At 55.5% G+C, this 18,833-nt stretch overlaps 1 protein-coding gene across 2 annotated transcripts; it reads left to right on the forward strand.

Annotated features, from left to right (window-relative positions):
- Positions 1-173: 173 nt before the first annotated feature.
- Positions 174-17,371, forward strand: LOC140902446 (uncharacterized). Of its 2 annotated transcripts, XM_073322532.1 has the most exons (7): positions 174-281; positions 1,540-2,265; positions 2,480-3,594; positions 3,800-3,926; positions 4,566-5,189; positions 5,748-5,905; positions 7,250-9,171. In XM_073322532.1, exons 2-7 carry the CDS (start codon positions 1,692-1,694, stop codon positions 7,256-7,258), a joined length of 2,607 nt encoding a protein of 868 aa, XP_073178633.1. In that variant the 5' UTR covers positions 174-281; positions 1,540-1,691; the 3' UTR covers positions 7,259-9,171. The 2 variants fall into 2 exon arrangements, with proteins under 2 accessions (XP_073178633.1, XP_073178631.1); XM_073322530.1 differs by lacking the exons at positions 5,748-5,905; positions 7,250-9,171 and adding an exon at positions 16,684-17,371.
- Positions 17,372-18,833: the final 1,462 nt, after the last annotated feature.

The raw sequence follows: 18,833 nt of genomic DNA on the forward strand, positions 1-18,833 counted from the left end.
ACACCTCGAGTGAGGAGCTGGCAGAGATAGGTTGATCTTTTGGAGTTCATCCGATCAGCGATTGGTGAACAGACCTGTCAGAGAGGCGAATGTAGGCAGCGATTGGACAGGCTCTCGTGTCACACCGCGGAAGGGCTGGACTTCTCTTTGCCCGCCCCCCTCACCTCCCAAGAGCAGCAGCCAATAGGCAGAGCCGGGCCTGTACCTCTCGCTGCCTTGGGTCGAGGCCTGCCCCCGGAGACCAGGGGACCCCCCCCAGGTCACCGCCTGGAGCCCCCCAGGTATCCGCGGGCGGGGCTGGTCTGCGCTGGGGCAGTGAACTGGGCGCTGGGGTGGGGAGGGACCCGTTTTGGCCGGGGGGCAGGGAGCTGGGCTGTGGGGGGCAGGGAGCTGGGTCGGGGGGCAGGGAGCTGGGCTGTGGGGTAGCGGGCTAGGAGGTGGGTTATGGGGTTGGGGCAGGGAGCTGGGTCCGGGGTGAATGGGCAGGGAAGGGCATGGCTTGGCCGGGGGTCAGGGAGCTGGGTTATGGGTGAGCCGCAGGGAACTGGGTAGGGGGGCTTGTCATGGCCAGGGAGTTGGGTTATGGGGTAGCGGGCCAGGAGGTGGGCTATAGGGCAGGGAGCCATGGGACGGGGCAGGAAGCTGGGTTATGGATTCAGGGAGCTGGGTATGGGGGAGGATGGGCAGGGAGGGGCATGTCTTGTCTGGGTGGGGGCTGGAAGTTGGGTTATGGGGTAGCGGGCCAGAAGGTGGGCTATAGGGCAAGGAGCTGGGTTGAGGGTCGGAGGAGCAGGGAGCTGGGTAATGGGGTAGTGGGCCAGGAGGTGGGTTATGGGGCAGGGAGCTGGGAGAAGGGGGGGTATCTATGGTGGAGGACAAGCAGTGTGGCAAATGTTGGCTGAGCTGTTCTAGCCTTTTCCTGAGTGTCCTGTGCTGATTCCTGAGTGTTTCCATCCCTCCTCTAGGAGGATGCTGCATTGGGCAGGAGAAGTGCTCCCTTCTCTCCGGTTGGCCTGCTGTCTATTTGTCCCACAGTTCCAGTCCTGCGTGGCCCAGCAGGGCGTGCGGCTGGTCGGGCTCCCTGAGTGCAGGTTGCATGTCTGGCTAGGAAGCTGCGGGCTGATTCCAGCCCCTGCTTTGCCATGGGCTGCAGCTGATGTGGTGCAGCCGAGTGCAAGTTTGCAGGCAGGGCAGGGCTGACTCAGGGTTCAAGTGACAGCTTTTCCCTCCCCTTGACTGGATCAGGGCAGGTTTGTAGGTAGCAAGCAGGGTTGTTAGGCCTCTGAGTGCTAGCCCTCACTGCACCGGCCCCTGCAGAGAATCCGTGTGGCTGCCTGGCGCTGCCCAGGGCCGGCTATCTGGATGCTTCCAGGTTACCTCCGTGTACCTGCCCTGCTGCCACCCCTGGGCATGCATCTTACTTGCGCGTTCCCCCCTGCCTCCCACTGCTGCTCCCAGGCACGCACCTTTCCTGTGCATACCTCCACTCTGTAGCCTCCAGCGTGTGCCTTACCAGCACATATTCTCTTTTCCCCCAAGGTGTACGTGTTACCAGCAAATCCGTCCTTCATTCTCCCAGTGTCTGTGTTACTAGCACAGACCCTCGTATCCCGGCCAGGTACAAGCTGTTTCCACAGCAGCCAGCTCCGTGCGGTGCCACCTGCTGAGTGATTCCAGTCCCAACCCCTGCGATGCGTCGGGACCGGCCCCCGGAGCGGGCGGCCAGCTGGCCGGCTGACCATGTCATGGTGCTCATCTCCTACTGGGCAGAGGCGGCTGCTGTGCACGATCTGGGCTCCCATGGTAGGAACAGGGTTGTCTACGATGGCATCTCCCAGCGCCTGTCCAAGCTCGGCATCTACCGCACCGGGGACCAGTGCCGGGAGAAGATGAAAGCGCTGAAGGTGGCTTATCGCAAGGCCAAGGAGAACAACGCAGCCGGGAGGCCACCCATGCGCTGCCCATTCTACGAGGAGATGGACCAGATCATGCAGCGCTGTGTCAGCACCCGCTCCAGCCTCCTGGCAGAGAGTGGCGAGGGGCTTGGCACCGCGGACAGGCAGGAGGGCACAGCTGCCCCAGAAAGCTGGGAAGCACCAGCCTCAGCCTCTGACCATTGGGGGACCCAGGCCACTGAGAGCTGGGGATGTGAGGAGCCAGGCTATGTGCTCCCTGAGGTGCAGGACCCACTGGGCGAAGTGCAGGCTGTGCGAGTGCAGGTGAAGGAAGAAGAGGCATCCGCGGATGAGCTGCCACACGAGCCCGGTAAGCCCCCTTGTTGGTGAAGGGTCGCTGGGTGCTGGGAATCCCTCCTGCACTGCATTAGAGGTTTGGGGTCCTGCGGGGGATCCCGGCCTGTTGCATAGAGGGGTTTTTGTTTCCCTGGCCAAGATGTGGGGGTGACCCATACTGGTACAGTGGGCTGCGTGCCAGGCCAGGTGCACTGTGGGCCCTCACTCTGCATTTTTGCACTCCCCAGACCCTTCCCCATCAGCATCGGCAGAGCCCCAACCGGCCTCCCGGAAACTGGTCTCGGCGCTGGACCGGCTCGTGCACCTCCGGGCCAGGAAGCGCAAGGTGCGGGAGGATGGGCCACTGGAGACTGCACGGGGCCCCACCCAGAAGCATGGGCGCAGCCAGCTGGAGTTGAAGCGGGCAAGGCGTGCTGGCACCTGGAGGGCAGAGGAGAGGCAGAGCCTGGCCGAGTTCATCCAGCATGACCGGGAGATGCGGCGGGAGGACCGGGAGTTCCAGGCCCAGCTCCTGGAGAAGCTCTTCCAGAAACAGCTGGAGATGGTGGGGGCCCTGGCCCAGCCCGCACCCCCACTGCAGGAGCCAGAGCCGGTGGCGCGGGAGGGAGCTGGGCTCCAGTTCCACACTCTGCTGGAGCAGGCAGTGCGAGCACAGGCTAAGGGGCAGGAGGCCGAGGCAGCAGGCCCTGCACCCGCTGGGGTCCCGGAGCGAGCGGGGAAAGTACCCCCAGCCGTGCAGTACTGGACGGCAGATGAGATCTTGCGCTGGCTGGTGCCGCAGCAACCGCTGAATGGGCAGCAGCCTTGGGGCGAGCGGTGTCGGGAGGGGCTGCTGGGCCCCCTGGCCTCACGGGGAGATGGAGAAGGGGGTGAGAATGAGACTGATCTCACCTCCTCCAGACGAGTGACTGACACCTGCCAGGGGCCCAAAGGCCTGCAGGGAGCCCGACTCCTCCCTCCCCTCGGCGGGGAAGCCCAACAGACCCACGCCAGCCTGGATGCCAGTGAGGCCAGTGACGGTGCCAAGGTGAAGGGAGCTGTCCTGCGCCGCCACGGCACAGAGACGCAGCGCCAGCGCTTCAGGGGCTTCCGCTACCAGGACGCCGAAGGGCCGCGGGAGGTTTACGGCCGCCTGTGGGAACTTTCCCATCGCTGGCTGCAGCCAGAGACCCGCACCAAGGAGCAGGTGCTGGAGCTGCTGGTTCTCGAGCAGTTCTTGAGCCTCCTGCCTGAGGAAATGCAGAGCTGGGTGCGGGAGCGTGGCCCAGAGAGCGGCCAGGAGGCCGTGGCCCTGGCAGAGGATTTCCAGCTTGTTCCCCAGAAGCCCGGATGGCAGCCCCAGGTGAGCACGTGGGATGCTGCACATCCCATGGCCTCGCCCCCTGGGAGCAGAGTGGTGTGGGGGGTGATGGCACCAGGATTGCTGCTTGCCCTGTGCCTGGTCCTTGGTGCAGGGGACGTTTTGTGGCTCCACAGCATGGGCCCGTGTGGTGCTGGGGACAGTGCCTGGACTAGCTGGCACTAAGCAGAGACACTTGTTGTTTCAGGCGCGGGTGCCAGCCCAGGAAGGGGCCAGGGATGTCGGTGCAGCGCAGCGGGCCCTGCCGGCCGAGCGGCAGAGGGCGCCCCAGAGGGCCAGCGGGCAGGAGAACGGCTGGAACGGTGGTTTGTTGGGTGAGGCCTCCTTTCCCCAGCACTGGATCTGGCTGTCTCTGAACTGCTGGGTGGGCTCCAGCGCAGGGCTGGTCTCTGGATTCTGGGGGCTCAGCCTGGGTGGGCCCCGGGGGGACTAGTAGGAGAGACCCTGAGTCACCCCCACATCGGCTGTGCATGCCTGCAGCACAGGTCAGCCAGCAGTGGGTGTCGCTGTACTGAGCCTGATGGCTCCGGAGAGTAGGGAGGGCAAGTGGCAGTGAGGTGGGTCTCTGACTGATCCAGCCCCCCCCCCCCCCCCCCCCAATGTTGCTGAGTGCGCTATGGAGAGCTCCAGGGAGGTGGGGGAGGGTCTTTGTACATGTGCCCTGCATGAGGCGGTGTCAGGGAGTGCGCTCCCTGGCACCCACTCTCATTAACTTTTGGAGAATGTCCCAGGGCAACTTCACTGTGAGTTCCTGAGATGACCCTCCCATGAGGCAGAGCCATGCTCGCGTCCCGGTTACAGAGCTGAGGCCAGTGACCCTCTGTGATTGACCCAAGGTCCCAGAGAGTCTGGGCACAGCCAAGATGAACTCAGCTCCCTGATGCCCAGCACCTTGGCCCCGGACTGGACCCTGTCTCTATTGAGCAGTAACTCTTGGTGATTTATTCTCCCAGCTGCCACACCGTGCGCCCTGCTGGCACAGAGACCGACCCTGCGGGTGATTGAGCCACCTGCTTCCCAGCCCCTGCGCAACAGAGTGGGCTCCAGGCAGGGACAGCAAGTGGAGAATGGCTTAGAGCTGCTGCAGAGCACCGGGCACCTGCGGCAAGCAGACAAAAACATTGCCCCAGTAGCTGGGAAGGTGACTGAGCTATGCGGTGCTGACCCAGGAGACCACGTGGGGACGGATGGCGTGCCACAGGGCAGAACCACCGTTCAAGGGGGCAGCAACATCTCGGAGGCTCAGAATGGGGTCACACAGCAGCCTGTTCCCTGCGCCCCATGTGAACAGCAAACACCTGCTGGTCTTGTGCAGACGGAGCGCACCGGCTCCAAGGGTGACTGGACCTGCAGCCCCCAGCGCAGGAGCTCCAGCCGTGCTTCCCCGGGGCTGGACGGCCCCTTGCTCGGGGACGTCCTGGAGACGTCCTTGGACTCTCCGTGGGATGGAGAGGGTAGCGCAGACAGAGCACCGGACGACGGCGCAGCCTGCCTGGGGGCACGGCCCCGCTGCCTGGGCTGCACGGTGCTGCGGGCCGAGCTGGACGCTGCGCGGGAGGAGCTGAAAATCACCCAAGGTAGGCACTGGCCGCCAGGGGAACTGTGGTTGGGGGGCTGTGTGCTCAGCCCAGGAGTCAGATGCTGCCATCAGGGGCTGCTCTGTCATCAGCCCTTGTCTGATTGCTGCACCCTTGGGTTTGGTTTCACAAGGGGCCGAGCATCCACGGGCTCCTGGGCCAGGGAAGAAAGAATTGAACCCCACACCTCAATGTTAAAGGCCAGGCTCTGGGTCCCTGAGCTGTCAGTCACTGGGGCAGCCTGCAGAGACGAAAGAGCAGAGCTCCTGAGCCGGTGTCCAGCCCCTCAGCTGCACCCCACCCTGCGAGCCAGCTAGTGGAGTATCTCCAGCAGCAGGCAGTGTTAGCCAGCTGCTCCGCTAGTGGCTGGGGAGGGTGCTGTGCTGGTTTCCATCAGCAGGCGGCAGTGGCGGGCTATTTTCCTAGGGGCTGCGTGAGGGAAGGGCTGGTTCCTGTGAGCAGGCAGCAGTAGTGGGCTGTTATCCCAGGAGCTGATGGGGCTGGGCTCTGTTCCCAGCCACAGGGGGGCAAGATCCATGCAGCGTGTTTGTCCTGCAGCTTCCACCCTGTATGGGCTGAGTGGCACCCACTTGCAGGGCCTGGCTGAGGCCCTGGGCACCATCTCGCGCATCCTGAACGACAGGAGGCCGACAACGAACAAACCCCCCTGGGGTGCTGCCGAGAGCCCCGGTGTGACCATGACCCAACAGACACACGTAAGTGTCCAGCCGGACAAACAGCTGCCTTGGTGCCCTGCCCCCCCCTCCCCCCCCAGCGGGAGTATGCAAGGCTGCCTTGGGTCAGGCAGCACGGACCCACCAGAGTTCAGCCTGGCAGAGGACGCCATGGTGTGGAAGTTCCCCATCTCTGCCCCCCATTGGCTTCCTGCCGGTCACAGCTGAGTCAGTTCCTTGCCCCTCCCTCCCTCCATACTCGGAGTCTGGCTCATCCCGTCCTTCCCCTTCTAGGGTCCCCCTCTGCCTGGTAGCGCCCATCCCCATGGCACCTGGGCCTTGCGAGGGAGGACTGGGCGACAGCAAGCTCAGAGCTCAGCTCTGGGAGTGCCTGGAATGAGCCCAACCTGCAGAGTCGTACCCCAAGAGTGTCCTCCCCACACCCACCTTCCCCTGGGTCTGTGCTAACCCTGTCCCCCGTCCCCCCCCTTTTGCTCCTGGCAGCTTGCCCTGCTGCTAGCAGGTGCCATCTGTGCTGGGAAGGCTGGGTGGATTTCCTGGCAAGTCGGGACCATTCCTATTGCCCAGCCTGAGCCGGCATGACCCGGCCAGAGAGAGCCCCCAGGACTCCTGCCCCAGCCCTGCTCAGCTCTCAGTAGATGCAGGTTTTCCTGAAGGACAGGGCTGCAATGAGGGCCTTGATCATCAGATGCTCAGCCCCAGCCGCTCTGTGGGATTGTCCAAGCTGTGGGTGCTCAGCCCTTTGCATCAGGGCTGGGCCTGGAGGGGATCGGAGATCTGTGGCTGCTGCTAGCTAACAGGGCTCCCCCCTGGCTCAGGGGCTGCCAGTGGAGTGGGAACTGAGGGCATGGGGGTCTGGCCCTGCCTCCCTAGGAGCATGTGCTGATGTTGCAGTGACTGTCTGGGGGGTTGTTCCAGGCCCCCTCCTCTCTGCTCTGTCTGTGCAGGTCCCCACCGAGCCAGGGAGTCAATGGCATTTCCTGCATCCCTAGCAGTGTGTATTTCCTTCTCTGGGGCGAGTGTTGCTCTTCACTCAGAGCTGAGCTCTGAGCCCTGCCAGAGTGCCTGCTCTGCCCCCTCTGTCCTGGCGCCAGCGTCCATGTGCAGACGCTCCAGAGCAATGCCACAGGCAGCTGGAGGGCAGGCCAGCGCTGCCTGCTCGACGGCCTCCTCCCTGCATCCTCCCAGGGAAGAGCTGGTGGCCAGCACACCCCAGCAGTGTGGGCCGGCTTTCCCACCCGAGACGTGCTCAGTGACTGGTGGATGCAGGGCTCTGAGCGTGATGACCAGGGATACGCTCGTTGCCTGTGCCCAGTGGCGGGCTGGGCTTGGCAACTCCTGTTCTCACTCTGTCACTCCCCGCAGCTCTCCTGAAGCCCAAGTGCCTGGCGAGCAGCTGGCCATGGCCCACCGCTGAGGAGCCCACACGATGTTCAGCAGCAGTGTCGGCAGCACCAGGGAGAAGGTGACGACCTGCCACTCGATCCCAGAGCTGCTAGCATCAAGCCCCATACTCGTGGCAGAGCCTGCAGCAGGGAGGCCTTGGACAGGACCTGAGGGGCACTGGGCCGGCTGCCTGGGGGTGTTGGGAGCTGGATCCAGCGTGGCCTGTGCTGAGCCAGGGGAGCTGGCGTCTCGTCACTGGACTTTCCAGGGAGCCTTTCCTACTCCACGAGCTTTTTGATACAATGTCCCCAAAACCCTCTACTTCCCCTTCACTTCTCAGGTTGGTCTCAATAGAGCAATGCACAGAGCTCTGGATCCGGTGTGTGCAGAGCACGGGCAGAGAGAGCCCATGGGTCTGTGCTGACTGCGGCTGTTGCTCTGGGACAGACTATTTAGCTGTATCTCCATTGGCCCAGCAGCAGCCTGTGTTCTCAGTGGGAGTGCTGGGTGGTGAGTTCTTGTTACCATCTGACCCGTAGCACATAGCCGCACTCTCTCAGCCTGTCACTGTGATGGGGTGGAGGGGTTAAAGGTGAATCCCAGCTCCTAGCACTACAAGGCATGTGGGACAGTGCTGGCTCTGTCCCTTAGCGTGGCATGCACCAGCCTGACCTTTCTTCCAATGGATCCACCTTCCTGGGAGATAGAGCCTGGGGTGCCAGCTGCCTCCTTGCCTGTCAGTGCCCAATACCCTCAGGGCAGACCCTGCAGTCTTCATCCTTCTCCAGCCAGAGGAACCCATCACTTTCCCGTCTCTAGCCACCCTCACTACAGGGGGAGGAGAGAATGGGTTTGTGCTGAAGGGCTGAGAATGGGTTTGTGCTGCTCTCCTCAGGGAACCCAGAACCATGAGCTCCTGTGTTACTTCTCCACCTCAGCAAGCGGGAGCTTTGCTGGAGCTTCAAGTATGTAGCAGCTCCCTGCCACCCCAGTCTGTCCGCCTCACCAGCAAATGCCTTGAGACTCTGCCAGTCTAAACCTTGCCTTGCACTCCAGTCCCCCAGAGATGTGTCTGCAGTGTCCAGTCCCTCCTACTGGCCGCTCATAGAAACTAATTTCGCTCCCTCCAAAGAGACAAAGCCTGCACCTGCTTGTTAACTCAGCTGAGGTCTCACCCTTGAATGCACAGTACTGAGATGGTTTTGTAATAAAACAAGAAGTTGATTATGAAAGAACACATATTGAAGTGATACTAGGCAGGAATAAGAGCTAGAAAAGGATTGCAAACAAAATAAAAAGATTATGCTTTTTAGTGCCTAAAACTTAATTCTAGCAACCTCGATCTTTGCCTAAAACAGTTTCTGGCTCCCAGCAACTGCTGCCCTTCAGGCCCAGAGGATCTGCCATTCACAAGCCCAGAGGGTGCTGTCCCTATGTCCCCTAAGTGGTAGATAGCTGAGGGGCTCTTTTCCTCCCTTTTTATAGTCCGGTGAACCTTTGAAATGTTTTCCATTGATGCGTGGTCCTACATACAGATTTTTCTCCCCTGCTGTGCATGCAGACACCATGTTGTCCCCCTACTCCTTGGGTCAGTTGGCTTCTCCAATTGGCTCAATTGCTCCGTCTACCTTAGATGCAAGTGTATTGCCGTTGTCTCTGGTGTTGCCCTGCTTAGTTTGCAGTGGAGCACAGGTAAACAGGCCAAACGTTTCTTGTCTAAGGCCATCTTATGTACCCACTGCCTCCAAAACGGATTTTAAGAACATATTTCCAGCACCCACACATATGGAACTTGTTCCACACAACCTGCCATACACCACACAAAGAAACTTGTGACCAGTGTGTCACCAGTTTTTATCTGATACCTACAGGACATATTTCAGAGTAACAGCTGTGTTAGTCTGTATTCGCAAAAAGAAAAGGAGGACTTGTGGCACCTTAGAGACTAACCAATTTATTTGAGCATAAGCTTTCTTGAGCTACAGCTCACTTCATCGGATGCATACTGTGGAAAGTGTAGAAGATCTTTTTATATACACACAAAGCATGAAAAAATACCTCCTCCCACCCCACTCTCCTGCTGATGATAGCTTATCTAAAGTGATCACTCTCCTTACAATGTGTATGATAATCAAGTTGGGCCATTTCCAGCACAAATCCAGGTTTTCTCACCCCACCCCCCCCACACACAAACTCACTCTCCTAGCTAAATATTCTTAGAATGTGGTGCTGTGCACCCTTTACCAGTTGGAATAGTGGGTCTCTTAAGGGACACACCTCCCCTCTCTTAGCGTACTCCAGAAGCATCAGCCAAATGGCTGAACTGGAGGTTGTGGGTCAGAACCCTTGTTCCAGGACAGGGCATCTGCTGCTACATTTTCTCTCTCTTTAATGTGCACAACTTCCATGGCATATGCTTGTGGTGTCATGCTTCTCCCAGCAGTTTGGAGCTGGTGCCTTTGGTTTTGTGTAACCTCACCAGTGGAGAAAGGTCAGTTAGAACCTGGAATTTTGTGTTAAGAGATAGGGCCTGAGTTGGTTGATTTCCCATAAAATAACCTTTCTTTTATGTGAGAGAGTAATTGATGTCCCCTGAACAGTTTCTTGCTCAAGAATACAAGGAGATGCTTTGTTACTTCCCCCGGCTTGCACTGATACTGCACTTAAACCACTGACTGGTTCAGCTGTATGGAGTTCAAATGTTTTGTCAAAATCTGGAATGGCAAGAACGGGTTGTTCAGACAAGACTTTCTTTAGCAAAATCCTCCTGACGAGGCTTTGTCTACGCGACTTTGGTTTTGTTGTCTTGCACAAGCCCGCCATGGTGAACACAATGTCACTCAAGCCATGCACAAAATCGTCAGTAACAGTTAACGAAGCCCATGAAAGGCTGGACCTGCTTTTTGGTCTAGGGCACAGGCCAGTTAACAGTAACTTCCACTTCCAAGGGAGCAGGAAAGAGTTAGCCGCCCTCTTCCCAATGTCCAAAATAAGGAACCATTGCTGTTCCTGTTTTACATTTACATGCTTTTACCATAAGACCTGCATCTCTGAATTTTGAAAATTCAGTCCCCAAGTGTTTCTTGTGAAGTGACCAGGGGTTGCTGATGTTGCTAGATCAGAGATATATGCTCCTGCAAAGTCTTGTAATCTGCTTAACACATGGTTGATTGACAGTGACTCCTTCAGTAATTAACCCAAAAAGTAACGTTTTAAACTCATGAAGTCCCATGTCTGTAATAAAAGCAGATTTCTTCTGTGCCTTATTGTCTAAAGGAATCTACCTTTCAACAGGTCAGTCATACTTGGATATTTTGCTTTGCCTAAAACATCTAGCATGTCATCGGTTTGGGGCATATGGTATCCATCAGGAACTGTGGCAGCATTAAGTTTTCTATAAATGCAGAATTTTGCAGACTTGTCTTTCTTAGGGATCAACACAACAGTAGATGCCCAGGAGCCATCAGACACTTTACTTATCCCTGTTTCCAGTGTACCCTGTATCTCAATACGAATTTGCTCCTTTGATTTGCAAGGGGTTCTGCGTGCCCTGTTGGGGTGCAGTTGGGATCCTGCAGTGTCAATCCTGTGAACCATCTTATGAGTCCATTTCCTGGCATGTTAGGAAAACCTGCTTGTGACTTTGCAGCACAGCCATGATCTCTGCCCTCTCAGTCTGCGATAGCTCTTTGCATCTCCCAAGTAACGAGTCATCCAGACATTCAGCCACCCGATACTGAGGTCCCAGCCTCCCCTTCAGCACAACAAATCCCAGTCTCAAGGGTTTCTCGATTGTGGTAGGCTTTGATTTAGTCACGTGCAGTGTCTGTGGGGCAACTTCACTGTGGGATTTTTTACACTACATGTGGCTTCATCCTCCCTTTCCATGAACCTGGTATGATCCCTCCCATGAGTTTTGCATGTTGTGCCTTTTTCCAGGGAATGGCCCTAGCACTAAATCCCCCAACCTTGAGAAGTCTTCACAAGCATCCTGCTCATACCAGGCCTGCTGTGGGGCCTGGCTACCAGTGAGGTGAGTTTGAACCACTTCCATGATGTTCTTTAACTCTGAACCTTTGTACATAGTCCCTGGTTCCCCCCTCCCCAGAGTCCCGGATGAGAGCCAAGATCCCTCCCCTTTCTCCCATACAGGAGATCAAATGGTGGTGAACCCTGTAGATTCCTAGAGAACGTACCAATAGGCAAATAACAGATAGGGTAGCACTTCATCCCAGTCGTTCTCCCACTTGTTTGCATATAACCCTTGTGGCTGGGTCTGGGGATCTGCTCCCTCTCATCCAGTCTAGTACCCTCTCTTCAGGACTTAGAGTACTCTCTCTATGTGACTTGGCCATGTGGCCAGGTCACTGTATAGCTTTCCCCTTTTGGGGCACCAAAGCCTGTCCAGACAAACTGCCTGGCTGCTGTCTCAGGCAATCATCCATGCCAATTCCAAGTGTGCACCACTTTCCCAGTGCGGGATTGGGGAACCTGGCTCACCTCTGGGCTCTAGCCCATATGCCCCATAATCATAGAATCATAGAATATCAGGGTTGGAAGGGACCCCAGAAGGTCATCTAGTCCAACCCCCTGCTCGAAGCAGGACCAATTCCCAGTTAAATCATCCCAGCCAGGGCTTTGTCAAGCCTGACCTTAAAAACCTCTAAGGAAGGAGATTCTACCACCTCCCTAGGTAACGCATTCCAGTGTTTCACCACCCTCATAGTGAAAAAGTTTTTCCTAATATCTAATCTAAACCTCCCCCACTGCAACTTGAGACCATTACTCCTCGTTCTGTCATCTGCTACCATTGAGAACAGTTTAGAGCCATCCTCTTTGGAACCCCCTTTCAGGTAGTTGAAAGCAGCTATCAAATCCCCCCTCATTCTTCTCTTCCGCAGACTAAACAATCCCAGTTCCCTCAGCCTCTCCTCATAACTCATGTGTTCCAGTCCCCTAATAATTTTTGTTGCCCTTCGCTGGACTCTCTCCAATTTATCCACATCCTTCTTGAAGTGTGGGGCCCAAAACTGGACACAGTACTCCAGATGAGGCCTCACCAATGTCGAATAGAGGGGAATGATCACGTCCCTCGATCTGCTCGCTATGCCCCTACTTATACATCCCAAAATGCCATTGGCCTTCTTGGCAACAAGGGCACACTGCTGACTCATATCCAGCTTCTCGTCCACTGTCACCCCTAGGTCCTTTTCCGCAGAACTGCTGCCTAGCCATTCGGTCCTTAGTCTGTAGCTGTGCATTGGGTTCTTCCGTCCTAAGTGCAGGACCCTGCACTTATCCTTATTGAACCTCATCAGATTTCTTTTGGCCCAATCCTCCAATTTGTCTAGGTCCTTCTGTATCCTATCCCTCCCCTCCAGCGTATCTACCACTCCTCCCAGTTTAGTATCATCCGCAAATTTGCTGAGAGTGCAATCCACACCATCCTCCAGATCATTTATGAAGATATTGAACAAAACCGGCCCCAGGACCGACCCTTGGGGCACTCCACTTGATACCGGCTGCCAACTAGACATGGAGCCATTGATCACTACCCGTTGAGCCCGACAATTTAGCCAGCTTTCTACCCACCTTATAGTGCATTCATCCAGCCCATACTTCCTTAACTTGCTGACAAGAATACTGTGGGAGACCGTGTCAAAAGCTTTGCTAAAGTCAAGAAACAATACATCCACTGCTTTCCCTTCATCCACAGAACCAGTAATCTCATCATAAAAGGCGATTAGATTAGTCAGGCATGACCTTCCCTTGGTGAATCCATGCTGGCTGTTCCTGATCACTTTCCTCTCATGCAAGTGCTTCAGGATTGATTCTTTGAGGACCTGCTCCATGATTTTTCCAGGGACTGAGGTGAGGCTGACTGGCCTGTAGTTCCCAGGATCCTCCTTCTTCCCTTTTTTAAAGATTGGCACTACATTAGCCTTTTTCCAGTCATCCGGGACTTCCCCGGTTCGCCACGAGTTTTCAAAGATAATGGCCAATGGCTCTGCAATCACAGCCGCCAATTCCTTCAGCACTCTCGGATGCAACTCGTCCGTCCCCATGGACTTGTGCACGTCCAGCTTTTCTAAATAGTCCCTAACCACCTCTATTTCCACAGAGGGCTGGCTCTCTTCCCCATTTTGTGATGCCCAGCGCAGCAGTCTGGGAGCTGACCTTGTTAGTGAAAACAGAGGCAAAAAAAGCATTGAGTACATTAGCTTTTTCCACATCCTCTGTCACTAGGTTGCCTCCCTCATTCAGTAAGGGGCCCACACTTTCCTTGGCTTTCTTCTTGTTGCCAACATACCTGAAGAAACCCTTCTTGTTACTCTTAACATCTCTGGCTAGCTGCAGCTCCAGGTGCGATTTGGCCCTCCTGATATCATTCCTACATGCCCGAGCAATATTTTTATACTCTTCCCTGGTCATAAGTCCAACCTTCCACTTCTTGTAAGCTTCTTTTTTATGTTTAAGATCCGCTAGGATTTCACCATTAAGCCAAGCTGGTCGCCTGCCATATTTACTATTCTTTCGACTCATTGGGATGGTTTGTCCCTGTAACCTCAACAGGGATTCCTTGAAATACAGCCAGCTCTCCTGGACTCCTTTGCCCTTCAAGTTAGTCCCCCAGGGGATCCTGGCCATCCGTTCCCTGAGGGAGTCGAAGTCTGCTTTCCTGAAGTCCAGGGTCCGTATCCTGCTGCTTACCTTTCTTCCCTGCGTCAGGATCCTGAACTCAACCAACTCATGGTCACTGCCTCCCAGATTCCCATCCACTTTTGCTTCCCCCACTAATTCTACCCGGTTTGTGAGCAGCAGGTCAAGAAAAGCGCCCCCCCTAGTTGGCTCCTCTAGCACTTGCGCCAGGAAATTGTCAGCCAAGGTCTACATGATCTCAGCCCTCATTTCTGTCCCTGGGCTTCTCCCTACTCTGCTTTCTTCCCTGCAACTCCTCTGGCCCCTTCCTGCAGGGCTAGGGTCTCAGGGGGATTCTTCCTACCTACCTCTCTGTACTCAAACAGGAACTGCAGACTCCTTCTGCTGCCAGCTTCCTGGCTTTATACACCCTCAGCCTGCCCCTGCCTAGCTGGGCTTCATTATCAGTTAGCCTTTATCAGTCCCAGGCTCTCCCCAGCTGTGGCTCTTCTGAGTCACCTATTCAGGGCTAGGCTGGGGTGAGCATCCCATCACACCAGGCCATGAAATGTGACCCATGAGCTGACAAAATAGTTGGCTGAAAATAGTGATGGGAAGGGCTTTGGCCACAGTCTCAGCCTTTGTGTCAGAGCTACCGGTGCTGGAGAGCATGCTCCATAACCCACTACCACCAAACTGGAGCTTTCCCCTCTGGCTTGGCTAAAGCAAAGGGCCCGAGCTCCCTATTGCCACCCAAAATCCTGCTTCCTTGTTGGCAGGTGAGGGCTGTAGTGGGGCACTGGGGGACCCCAGAGGCCTCTTCCGCTCCTGAGGAAAGTCACAAGGCTTGCACTCATCTCCCACCTCTTCCTGAACAGCAGCCAGTACAAATCCCTTTTCAGCCTTCCATAACTTCTCTGTGTCCCTAGATGCCCTGCCAAAGAACAGCCAGGGGCTAACATTAGCTCCCGAACAGTCATAACAGGCACCACCAGCTGCTTGTGAGGCTTCCCAAGCAGCCTGTTTTTCCCTGCAGGAGCCTCCCTGGACAATCTTCCCTCCTCCTCAACAAACCTTGACCCATTTCCCTAGCCAGGGAACTCTGGAGATGACTCCCCTTGTGCTTTTTAGGGCTGGGTCCGCTCTGCTGCAAATTCCTCTAATTCACCCTGTTGGCTGCTCCTCTGTCTTTAGCCCTGGAGAGACTCCCTCGGCTCAGGCTCCACAGTTCCCTCAAGGCATCATAGCCCTGGTCTACACTAGGACTTTAGGTCGAATTTAGCAACGTTAAATCGATTTAAACCTGCACCCGTCCACACAGTGAAGCCCTTTATTTCGACTTAAAGGGCTCTTAAAATCAATTTCCTTACTCCACCCCTGACAAGTGGATTAGCGCTTAAATCGACGTTCCCGGCTCAAATTTGGGGTACTGTGGACACAATTCGATGGTATTGGCCTCCGGGACCTATCCCAGAGTGCTCCATTCTGACCGCTCTGGACAGCACTCTCAACTCAGATGCACTGGCCAGGTAGACAGGAAAAGAACCGCAAACTTTTGAATCTCATTTCCTGTTTGGCCAGCGTGGCAAGCTGCAGGTGACCATGCAGAGCTCATCAGCACAGGTGACCATGATGGAGTCCCAGAATCGCAAAAGAGCTCCAGCATGGACCGAACGGGAGGTACGGGATCTGATCGCTGTATTGGGAGAGGAATCCGTGCTATCAGAACTCCGTTCCAGTTTTCGAAATGCCAAAACCTTTGTGAAAATCTCCCAGGGCATGAAGGACAGAGGCCATAACAGGGACCCGAAGCAGTGCCGCGTGAAACTGAAGGAGCTGAGGCAAGCCTACCAGAAAACCAGAGAGGCGAACAGCCGCTCTGGGTCAGAGCCCCAAACATGCCGCTTCTATGATGAGCTGCATGCCATTTTAGGGGGTTCAGCCACCACTACCCCAGCCGTGTTGTTTGACTCCTTCAATGGAGATGGAGGCAATACGGAAGCAGGTTTTGGGGACGAAGAAGATGATGATGAGGAGGAGGTTGTAGATAGCTCACAGCAAGCAAGCGGAGAAACCGGTTTTCCCGACAGCCAGGAACTGTTTCTCACCCTAGACCTGGAGCCAGTACCCCCCGAACCCACCCAAGGCTGCCTCCTGGACCCAGCAGGCGGAGAAGGGACCTCTGGTGAGTGTACCTTTTAAAATGCTATACATGGTTTAAAAGCAAGCATGTGAAAGGATTACTTTGCCCTGGCATTCGCGGCTCTCCTAGATGTACTCCTAAAGCCTTTGCAAAAGGTTTCTGGGGAGGGCAGCCTTATTTCGTCCTTCATGGTAGGACACTTTACCACTCCAGGCCAGTAACACGTACTCGGGAATCACTGTAGAACAAAGCATTGCAGTGTATGTTTGCTGGCATTCAACCAAAATCCGTTCTTTATCTCTCTGTGTTATCCTCAGGAAAGTGAGATATAATTCATGGTCACCTGGTTGAAATAGAGTGCTTTTCTTCAGGGACACTCAGAGGTGCCCGTTCCTGCTGGGCTGTTTGCCTGTGGCTGAACAGAAATGTTCCCCGCTGTTAGCCACAGGGAGGGGGGAAGGTTGAGGGGGTAGTCACGCGGTGGGAGGAGGCAAAATGCGACCTTGTAACAAAAGCACATGTGCTATGTATGTAATGTTAACAGCAAGGTTTACTGTTAGAAAGAGTGTAGCGACTGTTTTATAAAATGTGTCTTTTTAAATACCGCTGTCCCTTTTTTTTTCTCCACCAGCTGCATGTGTTTCAATGATCACAGGATCTTCTCCTTCCCAGAGGCTAGTGAAGCTTAGAAAGAAAAAAAAACGCACTCGCGATGAAATGTTCTCCGAGCTCATGCTGTCCTCCCACACTGACAGAGCACAGACGAATGCGTGGAGGCAAATAATGTCAGAGTGCAGGAAAGCACAAAATGACCGGAAGGAGAGGTGGAGGGCTGAAGAGAGTAAGTGGCGGGCTGAAGAGAGTAAGTGGCGGGCTGAAGACAGGGCTGAAGCTCAAATGTGGCGGCAGCGTGATGAGAGGAGGCAGGATTCAATGCTGAGGCTGCTGCAGGACCAAACCAGAATGCTCCAGTGTATGGTTGAGCTGCAGCAAAGGCAGCTGGAGCACAGACTGCCACTGCTGCCCCTCTGTAACCAACCGCCCTCCTCCCCAAGTTCCATAGCCTCCACACCCAGACGCCCAAGAACGCGGTGGGGGGGCCTCCGGCCAACCAGCCACTCCACCACAGAGGATTGCCCAAAAAAAAGAAGGCTGTCATTCAATAAATTTTAAAGTTGTAAATTTTAAAGTGCTGTGCTTAAAGTGCTTTGTGGCATTTTCCTTCCCTCCTCCACCACCCCTCCTGGGATACCTTGGTAGTCATCTCCCTATTTGTGTGATGAATGAATAACGAATGCATGACTGTGAAGCAGCAATGACTTTATTGCCTCTGCAAGCGGTGATTAAAGGGAGGAGGGGAGGGTGGTTAGCTTACAGGGAAGTAGAGTGAACCAAGGGGCGGGGGGTTTCATCAAGGAGAAACAAACAGAACTTTCACACCGTAGCCTGGCCAGTCATGAAACTGGTTTTCAAAGCTTCTCTGATGCGTACTGCGCCCTCCTGTGCTCTTCTAACCGCCCTGGTGTCTGGCTGCGCGTAACCAGCAGCTAGGCGATTTGCCTCAGCCTCCCACCCCGCCATAAACGTCTCCCCCTTACTCTCACAGATATTGTGGAGCACACAGCAAGCAGTAATAACAGTGGGAATATTGGTTTCGCTGAGGTCTAAGCGAGTCAGTAAACTGCGCCAGCGCGCCTTTAAACGTCCAAATGCACATTCTACCACCATTCTGCACTTGCTCAGCCTGTAGTTGAACAGCTCCTGACTACTGTCCAGGCTGCCTGTGTACGGCTTCATGAGCCATGGCATTAAGGGGTAGGCTGGGTCCCCAAGGATACATATAGGCATTTCAACATCCCCAACAGTTATTTTCTGGTCTGGGAATAAAGTCCCTTCCTGCAGCTTTTGAAACAGACCAGAGTTCCTGAAGATGCGAGCATCATGCACCTTTCCCGGCCATCCCACGTTGATGTTGGTGAAACGTCCCTTGTGATCCACCAGAGCTTGCAGCACTATCGAAAAGTACCCCTTGCGGTTTATGTACTCGGCGGCTTGGTGCTCCGGTGCCAAGATAGGGATATGGGTTCCGTCTATAGCCCCACCACAGTTAGGGAATCCCATTGCAGCAAAGCCATCCACTATGACCTGCACATTTCCCAGGGTCACTACCCTTGATATCAGCAGATCTTTGATTGCGTGAGCTACTTGCATAACAGCAGCCCCCACAGTAGATTTGCCCACTCCAAATTGATTCCCAACTGACCGGTAGCTGTCTGGCGTTGCAAGCTTCCACAGGGCTATCGCCACTCGCTTCTCAGCTGTGAGGGCTGCTCTCATCCTGGTATTCATGCGCTTCAGGGCAGGGGAAAGCAAGTCACAAAGTTCCATGAAAGTGCCCTTACGCATGCGAAAGTTTCGCAGCCACTGGGAATCGTCACAGACCTGCAACACTATGCGGTCCCACCAGTCTGTGCTTGTTTCCCGAGCCCAGAATTGGCGTTCCACAGCATGAACCTGCCCCATTAGCACCATGATGCATGCATTGGCAGGGCCCATGCTTTCAGAGAAATCTGTGTCCATGTCCTGATCACTCACGGGACCGCGCTGACGTCGCCTCCTCGCCCGGTATCGCGTTGCCATGTTCTGGTGCTGCATATACTGCTGGATAATGCGTGTGGTGGTTGATGTGCTCCTAATTGCCAAAATGAGCTCAGCGGCCTCCATGCTTGCCTTGGTATGGCGTCCGCACAGAAAAAAGGCGCGGAACGATTGTCTGCCATT

This window comes from Lepidochelys kempii, chromosome 24 (assembly GCF_965140265.1).
Source record: "Lepidochelys kempii isolate rLepKem1 chromosome 24, rLepKem1.hap2, whole genome shotgun sequence".
In the NCBI taxonomy this organism is placed as follows: domain Eukaryota; kingdom Metazoa; phylum Chordata; order Testudines; family Cheloniidae; genus Lepidochelys; species Lepidochelys kempii.